Below are 13026 nucleotides of genomic sequence, written 5' to 3' on the forward strand. Positions count from 1 at the left end.
TTTTTTTTTTTTTTAACTATAGTTAATTGCTATAGTTCTGTCATATGTGCTTTTATGCTTTGGTAAGTATTTGGGAAACACTACATTTTTTTCAATGTTAACCAAATTAATGTAGTTACTAGATCTCATTATCTTGGTTGAATTCCCATGTTCTTATTAAGCTGACAGTGTATTTTACATTTTTAACAGTAAGCATAGTTTGAAATGAAGGCTTTTGGCATTTAAAAATTTTTTTCAAATGTTTAAGAGAGAGACAGAGTGTGAGTGGGGGAGGGACAGAGAGAGAGAGGGAAACATAGAATCTGAAGCAGGCTCCAAGCTCTGAGCCATTAGCATAGACCCCGAAACAGCTCAGACCCACAAACCGTGAGATCATGACCTGAGCCAAAGTCAGATGCTTAACCAACTGGGCCACGCAGGCACCCTTTCTTTTTGGCATTTTTTAAATGTATGCTTAGTATAACTTAAGTTTCGATAATTCAGCAAATAGTGAGATCCTTTTAGATGCTACCTTTGAGTTAGGTGTTAGAAAAATGAAAAAGGCATGGTGACCCCCCCCACTCTCAGAGAGTGCATTGTCTATTAAGGGAGACAGAGAAGGTTTAAAAAAAAAGTATGAGAAATGTAATAACAGCCATGTTTGGGGCTTTGTGAAAACTTAGGGAAGACTGATCAGCTGTACACCAGGGAGATGGTGGTAAAGGGCAGGCTTCTTGGCAATGGGGACATTGTGGCAGAAGGACACCATGTGGAAAGACAGGGCAACATGAAGTAACATGGTACGTTCAGGTAACCGCAGGACATTGAGTACTTCTGGAGAATAAAATGGGAAAAGGAAGAGAGATGGGTAGGGTCTAAGATGAGAAGGGTCCTAGGTGCCTTACGGAAGACGTAGACTTTATCTCGGGATGATCACAAGTCATGAATTGTCACTGTCAAAGAGATACCTGTTATGTGACAGGCACTGAACAAGAGGCCTAGATGAGAATACAGGTCATGCAAGCATTCGGTGACTTCACCAATACACGTGGAGCCCCGACTGCATGCCGGTCACTATTCTAGGCACTGGGCATATGGCACTATGTGGAAAAGCCTCCTGGCTTTATGGAGCTTAATTCTAGTAAAAGTATGATAAGCAGGTAAGACAAAATAAACACATCAGAAACAGATCAGCCTATTAGTCACAGTAAGAAAAATCTAACAGAAGTGTGGAGTTGGTGAGGAAGAAAGAGTGTCATTTGAGGTGAAGCCTCAGTGACAAGGAACTATGCCAGGCTGAGGAAGCAGCAGGTGAAAAGGCCATGGTGTGTGTGAAGAGCCAGCTGGCCAGTCAGCAGCTGAAGAGACATGATCTGACTGAGTTTGTGTGGGTTTTTTTTAAATATTTTTTTAATGTTTTATTTATTTCTAAGAGAGAAAGGGAGACACAGAATCCGAAACAGGCTCTAGGCTCTGAGCTGGCTGTCAGCACAGAGCCCGACATGGGGCTCAAACCCACAAACTGCGAAATCATGACCTGAGCTGATGTCGGACGCTTAACCGACTGAGCCACCCAGGCACCCCTGAGTTTGTTTTTTAAAATTACTTTCATGTGTGAGTGTGGAAAAAGCACAGTAGCTTCTGGTACCTGCCATGACGCCTGCAGTCTAGGCAAGCCTGTCATGAGGAGAGAGTACAGTCTGGTTTGGGTTCTAGTGAGGTCTCTGTGACAGAGGTGTGGAAGGTGGGTGGGAGGAAGCTGAGGGGAGATAAACCACAAGAATCTTCGATAAGATGAGGGGGCCTGAAGGAAGAGTTCATGAACTGATAAATGTTTCCAGGAGAGATTAGATCGATGTAGAGGTGTGCCTTAAGTAGCCTATATTCCTTTCGGTTGCTGGCAGGCTTGTTAAGTGAGCCTTAATTCCTAGTTAATAACCTATCGACCGTGTCTGGTTTGGATCATAGCATGTGAAAAGGTCTCATTAGAAACCATGGAAAATGGCCAATACTAGAAATACTTTCTTAACAAAAGCAGTGAGGTTAATGGTTGTTGTGCTGTAATTCTGTTTACTTGACAAATGGGAAGCCTTTTATTTTTGGTTATTAAAATAGCTATAATCATAGTCAACTGCTGATAGAAATCATTCATATTTACTGGAGATAAATTGGAAATTCATATATTTCCATATATATTGGAAACTCTGCTATTTCAGATGGGACAGTCATTCATGCAACAAGACTGTATTTGATGGCTTGTTTCCAAGACCCTGTAAAGTTCCTAATGATAATTTTTTTTTCCTAAAGGAAAAACACTTCACTTTACTAGGTTTATTTCCTTTTCCAGTCATGGGTTTCATTTTCTCTGTAAGCCTTGACATAAGTGAATGAGAATGAAGGAGATAGTCATAAACCATAGGATTGCGTTCGAAAACGGTTCCGTTGACTAAAATGATCACCAAAAGAATGGCTGTCCAGGGAGAACAGTACGAGTCTGTTTCTGTGAGGTGTGTGAGCCTAACCTCTTTTTCCCTGGCATGCCAGCTAGTGTCAAATGACCTCAAATTGCCCTTTTTAAAAAAGCATGAAAAAACACCGAGGTAATGAAATAAAACCATAATTCTGTTTTTTTCAAGCAACTTTTTTTTTTTTTAATGTTTTATTTATTTCTAGGAGACAGAGAGGGAGAGACAGCGTGAGCAGGGGAGGGTCAGAGAGAGAGGGAGTCACAGACTGAAACAGTCTCCAGTCTCTGAGCTGGCAGTCAGCACAGAGCCCGACGCAGGGCTCGAACCCACGAACCGCGAGATCATGACCTAAGCGAAAGTCGGACGCTTAACCAACTAAGCCACCCAGGCGCCCCTCAAGCAACTTCTTAAGATGAAAAATTAATTTCAATGGTGAAATACTTTCTGAATTAAAAGGAGAATCCATTCCTAGAGTTGTTTGAGGGTTTTTTCCCTTTCAATGATGTTGATATCCGGAAGATAAAACAGAGCAGGCTGATGGGTTTCATGTCATGACAGAAACTTCAGAGCTCAGTTTGCTCCTTTCTTCTCTGTAATGTGTACAGATTACACTCTGAGCTGTTAAGGGATTATGTTCTTCACTTGTATGTATTAGAGAAATCTTCACAGAGGAGTTTCTTCTAGTATTTATGATAGTTTAGGTATCAGTTCATGGACGACAGAAATTATTCCTTGTAGGAAATGAATCTTTGAATGTAATTGTGTGTGTGTGTGTGTGTTATGTGCGCACACACACATCCCTGTGTAATAAGATAAAGCTCAAGAAAATTTGATTCTCATAATGTACACATAACAGTGGAATCCATTTCATTAGCCCAAAAGCATTCTCTTCGTGAAATATAGGTGCTATTAGAAAATGTCAGCGTGTAGTATATGTTAATAATTACAGGTAAAGCATCTATTTTACAATAATTATTCAGTAACATGACAGCCAAATACAGGTATAAACTAATGAGAAGCGAGGGCATTAAACTAAGAAGTGTGGTTGGTTATTTCGACACGGTATATCCAAGTTGATGTAGAAGGAAAAGTAACTGCTAATAAAATTCTAGGTATAGAAATGTCTCTAACACTATCACATAAACTACCATTCCAAAGGTAGTTTACCACTTTAATGCCCAATTCTTTTTTAAAACCTTCAGATGCAAACATCTGTATTGAGTATAAGCTTTTGGAATGATTAAGGAAGGACTGTACTGTATTATTTAAAAAGTGCTCTTCTGAGCAGACTCAGAGTTTGCTGCCTTCTCTGCTTGACTAACTCCAGGCCAGTTTTCTCTTTGATACATTTTGTGTTTTCCTGCCACATTTCTCTGTCTTTCCTGTCTCTAAGTCCTTTTCCCTGAAATGTCATCTTGGTCAGCTTGGGCTGCTATAACAAAATACCAGAAGCTGGGAGGCTTCGCGACAATCGAAATCCGCTTCTCATTTCCAGAGGCCAGGGAGTCCCAGATCAGGGTGCCAGCTGATTTGTCGTGTGGTGAGGCCTCTCCTCCTGCCGTCTCTCTTGTAAAGGCACTCATCCCATGCATGAGGCCCCTCTGTGACCTAATCACTGCCCAAAGGCCCCATCTCCTGACACCGCCACACTGGGGGTTGGGGTTTCAACGTATGAATTTTGAAGGGATAAAAACATTCAGTCTGTGACACCATCGCTGACCCGTCTTTGTCAAAGCCCACCAACCATATGGAGACTGGGCTCCATTACCTCAAGCAGATGTGACCTTTCCCTCCTTTGAGGAACAGCAGTCCTTTGTATAGTGCACATAACATTTACCTTACACTTAATAGACTCTATGTTACCGTTATTCACATCTTAGCCTAACCCCATTATGAGATTGTAAATTAACTGTAGTAGGTAGCTACTAATTTATCCCAGAGCACCCAGCCCAGAATCTGGTCAAAATTCTTCATTTGTTCTATGTTACAGATGAATTTTACAGGTGTATAGACTAAGGCCCAAACTAATCTAAGATCAGGTGCTCTTTTGCTTACTTTTTGTAGTTTGGAAGAAAAATTCTACTTTGACCTATGAAGAAAAGAAACTACCACACAACTAAATAGTAACTTAGGACCATGCATAGGAAGGAGCTGACCTTTATTCCTACGAACTGATGATTGAAGACCATCAGTGCTTATTTCCAAACTGATTAAACTAATATCCATGCACCTTAAAATTAGTGGCAGTACACCATCATGGTATACACCTTAGAAGTGTTTTTCTTTTTCAGAAGTGATAGTTCATTTATTTAGCCAGTGTCTGTTGGGCCTCTGTTCCATGCAGGGCATACAGCAACATTGTTTCAGTAATGTTCGCATCAGTAGGAAGGGAAAACCACTGGTGTCCAACATACAAGTGTATTGTCATTTGCCTAGCGTGAGGCGAGTGCTCTCCTTCTTAATGATGAATGAGCATGTAATTCATTTAATTTTCAAAGTACAGCAGTCTAAAATTTCCTGGTGTTTTCTGAAATCTAACTCTGTGATGAAGCATTGTTGGGACTCGACCCGGAAGTAAGGTACTGTGGTCCTATTACTGGAAAACAACTCTCCCATCACAAAAATTCAGCTGATTTAGAAACCAGTAAAGTTGCTCTCGTTTCGGTTCAGCATCCTCCTGACTGATTAGCACCTGTTCCTAATTCATGGACAGCCCCACAGGACTAGGGGGTATAAACCATTCTGAATTACCTCTCTGCTCCCCGCACCGTCTGTCCAGAGTTCACTCAATGAAAGAAATTACATTTCAAATAAGAGAGAATTTATAGTAACCATATAAAGTTCTATTTACATAGAATGAGAATGTGTATGAGAAGACATTTTACCAAAGAATATATTTCTAAGTAAACACCTAAATCCTGTTAAGAGAAAAGTGATCTCCTTGATGTTTCTGTGTGGCAACAGGTGATATTTAATTTCAATTTTTTTTTTTGAAGCTGAGACTATTTTTTAAAACTGTTTTATATAATCTGAGTCCAAAAACTCCAAAAAATTAACCTGTGTAAATGAATACTACGTAATACAAAGAAGTGTATATTGATGGCAATAGTCACTTATTCTGTGTCGATAAAAATTCTTTTTTCAAAAATGTTTTTAAACTTGATTTGAAAATGTGATTGTTTTACAGGATACAGGTCCAGTATTAAAGGAGGACCAGGTTATGACGTTTGAAGATGAAGGGTCCTATATAATTCAAGAACAGCAGGATTCTCTTGTGTGTCAAGGGATTCTTGACTTGGAAGACACTGACATGCCAGAGCCCCTGGCCCCTGAAAGCTATCCTGAGTCCATCTGCGAAGATGATGTCACCTTAGCTCTGAAAGAACTCGACGAAAGATGCGAAGAAGAAGAGGCCGATTTCTCTGGACTGTCTAGGTGAGAAGATGGTAACACAAGCACGAGAATGAGGTGGTGTTTGCTCTCTCAGCCCCTCCCAAATGGGGCCCTCTACTCCAGCTTGCTTACTTCCATTTCTGGGTCTTAGCCAATAATCCTGGTGCCTTCATTTTAAAAGATGAAGTGACGGTGACAGGTTTATTTTTTGTTATTGACCTTCAGTTCACTTAAAGAAAAACAAGTGGATAATTCTTAGAGCACAGGGAACAAGCAATATGGTGCATTTAGGTGCGGACCCAATACCTATTGTGGCAAAATGCCAGCTGGCCAGTTGTTAAGTTAATATTGGGGCCATGGCCAGAGCCAAGTATCTGTACCATAGGACGACTTCTGTAATGCTATACTAAATTGGAAATATATGCAAAACATTACTTTACATTTTCCTTATCAGCGGTCAGGCTTGTAAAGCTGGATCTACATAATGGGCAGAAGTGACAGCTTCTTAGTACCTTCAGATGTTAGATTGCTCCTTTTAAATGTTCGTGTTCCGTGTATTCGAAATGTATCATCACACAGTCTCAAGAATTCCCAAAGGGGGTTTTCTTCACTCATGGGCTCACAAAATGGAATCATCAATTATTCCAGATGGTTCTTAAAAGAAATCTTGGTGGCTATTACGGAACGTGTAAACCAAAGAGTTCTATAATGATTAGAATTATGATATAAATCTGTTTTTCTTCTATATTTAAATGTTAAAATACATGTTGCTCAAAATATTGTTCTTTATAAAGGTACCTAGTTTAATGCACTCTCTATCAGTGCATCTAACTTCCCATTCAATTCTTTCAGGCTCTTTGATAATTATTTTTATATAGAAATTAATATTTAGTAATTATCAAATATTTCAGAGTTTTACTCTTGCAATAAAAGCATTCATTTGTAGTTCAAGTGATAAGAGAGGTTTTGTTTTTTTCTTAAGGAGGCTCCCCATCCAGTGTGGGGCTTGAACTCCTCACCCCGGGGTCAAGAGTTGTGTGCTCCCCTGACTGAGCCAGTCAGGCACCCCCTCAAGTGATAATGGAGTTGTAACATCTACAACAGAGAAGGAGATTTTCACTCTCAGTATATCTAGAATATTTCCCCGTATTTGAAAGTATACATTCAGATGTTAACAGTGTTGGTGACACACCTCATTCATCTTACCGATTTGGATGGCTGTACAATCACTCATTCGTCCATCACGCACAAGTCCAGTGGTGCCAGAAATGACGTGGAGGCAGATACACAACTATTGGGCTTTCTAAAAGGCTGAAGCCAAGTAACTGACCTTGGCCACGTACTGAAGCTGAAACAGAGTAGTGCATCCCGACTCGATATCGAGGGATGACTGCCTCAGCTTGCAAGACACATTTTGTTAAAGTCAGTCACCACGGTGACATTGCAAAAATACACTGTTTTGAAGTATAGCTTAAGTTTTCACTTCAGATGGCCACTTTATTTTGATCTTTTGCCCATCTCTGCTCAGTAAATTCTGTAAAGCCTTACGGAGCTACTTTGCAATGGGAAACACTCTCAACTCTAAGACCCTGTGTAACACTTTTCTTTATGGAGTGTCTGACTCGAATACCTCTTCATCTTCAAGACCCAGAGGTACACATTTCTTTATAGACTGTCCATCCCAAGTATATCGTCATCTCTTTTCATTGTTCCATTTTTATTGGTATTATTTGACTTGTTCAGATTATAAGTTCCTCAGAAGAAATGGCCAGATCTTATTTTGAGTCCAATCTATTCCTGATACACCGACCGCCAATGCAGAGCCCGAACCCACGAACCGGGAGATCATGATCTGAGTGAGCCCGGATCAAGAGTCAGATACTTGACTGAGCCACCCGGGCGCCCCTAAAATAAAAGCATTCTAATCTGAAGCGTTCACAGAAGTTACTGAAATTAATCCATACCACTGGCCTATTATAGGACTTGGCTTGTTTTAAGGTGGTGACATGAAATTAAATTTCTTAATTCCAGAGATGCTACAGAGAAAGAACACAGAGTTCTGCTTATTTGTACTCTCTTATCAAGTTTAGGTTGTTGTGCATTTTTTAAGTCAATGCATAATAAAAATAGTCTATGTTGGGTGACTGAAACTATTTCACGACTGTATCATGATTACTGTGATGTTTGTATTAACAGTCAGGATGAAGACGAGCAAGACGGCTTTCCAGAAGCACAGACATCCCCTCTACCCTCACCGTTTCTTTCCGCCATAATAGCTGCCTTTCAGCCAGTCGCCTATGAGGACGAAGAGGAAGCCTGGCGTTGCCATGTCAACCAGATGCTGTCTGACACAGATGGGTCCTGTGCAGTGTTTACTTTCCATGTGTTTTCCAGGCTGTTTCAGGTCCGTGAGGTTTAAGGTTTTCTGAATTTCTATTCACAGTCACCTGATAAAGTTTTAGTTTTTTCACCTAAAGTCTGTATCTCATACATTCTGTTTTCTGTTTTTATTTTTTTTAGTGTCTCAGGTTTTCATATTCCCACTGATTTTCCTTTAAAAAAATTTTTTGCCCCAAAGATAGCGTTATTATTTAAATTTATATTGTGACACTGTAGTAACTGCTGGTAATTTATACAATGACTAGTACAGATACCTCCCTTCAGGCAATGAAAGCAAAACTTGAAAGCAACATCTGATGAATTCTCTGCAGTAGGGTTGATATCAAAAGCATAGTCCCTGCCTTCAAAGAGCATTCAGTATCATAAAAGTTTATAATTAAGTACTAAAGTAACACTTTTATTATTGTGGCTCGACACACCTTAAAAATTTTAGCTAAGGTTGCTTGTATCTGTAAAAATAATAATATGAGCTAACATTTCAGTGCCCAGTACATGCTAGGCATTGTGCTAGATGCCTTACATCATTTAATTCTTGTAACAGACCTATGAAATGTAGGTGTATTTGTTGCCTTCTGTAGCTGGGGAAGCTAAGGCACAAAGAAATACCACTTAAGTCATTATCCTCTGAGCTGTGTCCCGCTCTTCCTCTTCACCTGAGCAAATGCTGCCCATCTTGGAAGACCCAGCCAAGGACATAGTCTCACCGAAGCTTTCTCAACTACGGGAACCGCCAGTCTCTCCGTCCTGGAAGTTCTTTAAGAACGCTCATTAGCTGGAGCGTTTATTTTATTCTCAACTTTTATTCTGCTTCTTGGTTTCCTATTTAGTGTTTTTTTTCTTTCCAAAGATATTCTGTTTCCTGATGCCTGAGATTGCAGCTTATGCTTTTATTATTATTATTGAATCATAACGCCACCTAACAGTGCTACACAAGCACACATAGGTACACGTTAACTATTCCTATAACTACGCCATTGATAATATAGTCTCATTCACTGAGTGCTCATTGTGGGTAAGGCATGATCTGATTATTTTATGTTCATGAGTATTCTTGAGTTTTGAGAAGATATTACCCCGAATGCATTTGTGTGACTTTAATTAAATCAGATAGCAGCTCATAGCCCAGGGCAGTAAACCACATTTACTGAAAGTTTTTCAGGTAGAGCTTTAGAAGAACTACTTCTTCAGCCATGTAAGGACTTTATTTCCCGTGATGTGCAGCATGTTTTCCTTCTGTCTCTCCTAATGAAAGAAATCTCAGAAATGGGGAGATGAACGGCATGTATCATTAGTTTCTTTTTCTCAGTAGTGCAGTTTTATAAATCTTTGATCATTTGGTGGCATTAACATTTCCAGAGAAAAGCCTAAAAACATGAATTTATGGACCACTTATTAGAATGCTGTATATCACTACAGTAATGATTTTATTTATTTCTTTTGAGAGAGAGAGAGAGGGGGAGAGAGAGCAGGAGCAGAGGAGGGGCAGAGAGAGAGACAGAGAATCCCAAGCAGGCTCCTCACTGTCAGCGTAGAGCCTGACACAGGGCTCACATTCATGAACCACGAGACCAAGAGTTGGACACCTAACCAGCTGAGTCACCCAGGCATCCCACTACAATAATGATTTTATTTTTATTTTTTTATTTTTTATTTTTTTTTATTTATTTCTAGGAGAGAGAGAGAGACAGCGTGAGCAGGGGAGGGTCAGAGAGAGAGGGAGTCACAGACTGAAACAGGAACCAGGAGATCATGACCTTAACCGACTAAGCCACCCAGGCACCCCTACAATAATGATTTTAAAATAAAAGTTTGCCTTAATTACAAATGATGCTTCTTAAAGATGAAAAAGGCCTTCTTAAGAAAAACTAAATTTTTTTATGCTTTTTCTCCATAGACAATTCAAAGAAAGTTTGGAGACATAACTAATGAGGCAGTCAGCTTTCTTGGTCAGAGTCTGCAACGCATTGGTACCAAATTTAAAAGTTCACTGGAAGTGATGGTGACGTGTTCAGAATGCCCGACAGTCTTTGTGGACGCTGAAACAGTAAGGTTTCTTTTTAAGTTTGCTTCTTTATTTTGATAGAAAGTGTGCATCTGTGAGCGGGGGGAGGGGCAGAGAGAGAGAGAGGGTGGGGGAGAGAGAATCCCAAGCAGCCCCCATGCTGTCAGCACAGAGCCCAATACAGGGCTCAGTCTCCCAAACCGTGAGAGACCTGAGCCTAAATAAAGAATGAGATGTAAAGGTTTATATTTTCATTGTGACTATAAACACCCAGCAAAATATAATTGCAGTGTATTATATGCAGTGACTTATGACTCTGATTCTGACCCTTCTCTGTCCTCACCCTTCGGGATCTTAGATGGGAAGCTAGAAAATCATGCTCTAGAGATTGGTACTTTCCCCCCCAATTCTTGACTAACCGTGGTCGGAGAGGGCTAGACCTTCCCCCATGAAGAAACCAGGGGTCCTTGGTATTCCCATTTCGTTTTCAAACCCACTCAGAGATTATGTATTAAGATCTTTAGAGAATTAAGGTTTAAGAAGCTTCAGGAGTTTACCTTTCAGGTATATACCAGTCTGACATGCCGTTGCTCACCTGAAGCAGTTTTTGAAAGCATTTGAAGGTGTGGGCATCCTGGGTGGCGGCCCCCGAAAGCCCGCTGCATTCCCGCTCTGTTTCAGTGAGAGGTCAGCCCTCAGTGTGGGACAGAGTGAGGGGAGGGGCCCTGGCACGAAGTTGAGCCAGCAACCAACCAACAGAAATTCCATGACCCACAAGTTGTCAGTCTCATGTCTGTGATCAGAAATGATAACTTGGGAGCACCTGGGTGGCTCAGTCACTTAAGCGATCAACCTCAGCTCAGGTCATGATCTCACAGTTCGTGGGTTCGAGCCCTGTGTCAGGCTCCGTGCTGACAGCTTGGAGCCTGGAGCCTGCTTCAGATTCTGTGTCTCCCTCTCTGCCTGACCCTCCCCTGCTTGCACTCTGTCTCTCTCTCTCTCTCTCAAAAATAAAATAAAACATTGAAAAATTTTTTAAAAAAATGATCACCTGGAGCCATGTTTCTGATTTGACAGCTGACGTCCTGCGGTTTGCTGGAAACACTCAAGTTCAGTGTCTTGGAGCTGCAGGAGCACCTGGACACATACAACGCCAAAAGAGAGGCAGCTGAGCAGGTCAGTCTCTTTTCACCATGTGAAAACGGGTTTGCTTTTGACACCAGGAACGTGAACTTGGCAGCTGAATAGCCAAGATGGAAGAGGTCCTCTCGGCACTTGCCTTGGGGATTTACTGAGATTTACGGGGCCTCTAGAACTCTCTGTCCAGTGAGCTCCTATCTTTAGCTTTTAGAAATCAGCCCTCTAAGAACCTAAGAACACAATGGAAAACTACCACGGTTTAAAAAAAACTCTGTGTGGAGACCACATAGCTGCTGTCAACACTGCAAGTGCGGGAAGAAGAGCTGTACTTCTGAGAATACGTTACGGTATCGTGATCTAGAAAATGTGTAACCCGTGACAAAGCTGGGGTCTTTTTTGCTCAGCGCTGTGGACGCTGAGCAAAGGGAGAAGTAAGCATGTAGTAGATTCTAGATACTACCTGTGAAGAAATGCTTCTTCAGCTCCTGTCGGGCCCTGTAGACCCAGAGCAGTTGTTCGCTCAGAGTAAATGTTTCCAATTAGCAGGGGGAGAAGAACTTTAAAAGTTTTTCTCTTTTTCACATAGACTGTATATAGTGGACATTTTTTTTTCCTAGAATAGATGGATCTTCCATTAATTAGTATTAAACATCACATGCAGTGCTCACTGCGGCAGCGCGTATACTAAATTGAAACCATCCAGAGAGGATTCACAGGATTAGCACGACCCCTGTACCAGGAGGTGGTGCAAATTCATGAAGCGGTCCATGGCCTTTGGAATATTATTTGGTCATAAAAAAGAATGAAATCTTGCCTCCTGCAGTGACGTGAGCTAGCGTATTAGGCTAAGTAAACTGAGTCCGTCAGAGAAAGACAAATACGGTATGATTTCATTCATATGTGGAATTTGAGAAACAAAACAAATGAACATTGGGGGTCAAAACAAGCAAACCATGAAACAGACTTTTTTTTTTTTTTAATTTTTTTTTTTAATGTTTTATTTATTTCTAGGAGACAGAGAGAGAGACAGCGTGAGCAGGGGAGGGTCAGAGAGAGAGGGAATCACAGACTCTGAAACAGGCTCCAGGCTCTGAGCTGGCAGTCAGCACAGAGCCCGACGCGGGGCTCGAACCCACGAACCGCGAGATCATGACCTAAGCGAAAGTCAGACGCTTAACCGACTAAGCCACCCAGGCGCCCCAAACCATGAAACAGACTCTTAATGATAGAGAACACACTGATGGCTGCTGGTAGGGAGGTGGGGGGGAGGGCTAAATGGGTGATGGATATTATGGAGGGCACTTTGTGATAAGCACTGGTTGCTGTATATAAGTCATAAATCACTAAATTCTCCATCTGAAACTAATTTAAAAATTGTTTTAATTAAAAAGTTAAGGGCATCAGGCTCTGTGCTGACAGCTAGCTCAGAGCCTGGAGCCTGTTTCAGATTCTGTGTCTCCCTCTCTCTCTCTCCCCCTCCCCTGCTCATGCTTGCTCTCTCTCTCTCTCGCTCTCTCTCTCATTCTCAATCTCTTTCTCAGAAATAAATTTAAAAAACATTTTAAAAAATCTCAAACTGTCTACCAATGGAAATTGACAGGCTAACTCTACAATTTATATGAAAATACAAACAGCTTATTTTAA

The 13026-nt window shown here is 41.0% G+C and overlaps 1 protein-coding gene and 1 pseudogene across 3 annotated transcripts in view; both read left to right on the plus strand.

Moving 5' to 3' along the window:
- Nucleotides 1–13026, plus strand: part of FRYL (FRY like transcription coactivator) — a 268402-nt gene that overhangs the window by 246228 nt on the left and 9148 nt on the right. For all 3 annotated transcript variants that reach the window (XM_077757811.1, XM_077757813.1, XM_077757812.1), the window contains exons 56-59: nucleotides 5635–5882; nucleotides 8037–8244; nucleotides 10135–10284; nucleotides 11320–11418. In XM_077757811.1, the coding sequence (XP_077613937.1) occupies nucleotides 5635–5882; nucleotides 8037–8244; nucleotides 10135–10284; nucleotides 11320–11418 (705 nt within the window). The remainder of the gene's footprint in view (nucleotides 1–5634; nucleotides 5883–8036; nucleotides 8245–10134; nucleotides 10285–11319; nucleotides 11419–13026) is intronic.
- Nucleotides 12043–12157, plus strand: LOC144226422 (U6 spliceosomal RNA; annotated as a pseudogene).

This window comes from Crocuta crocuta, unplaced genomic scaffold (assembly GCF_008692635.1).
Source record: "Crocuta crocuta isolate KB4526 unplaced genomic scaffold, BGI_CrCroc_1.0 scaffold282, whole genome shotgun sequence".
Lineage (NCBI taxonomy): Eukaryota > Metazoa > Chordata > Mammalia > Carnivora > Hyaenidae > Crocuta > Crocuta crocuta.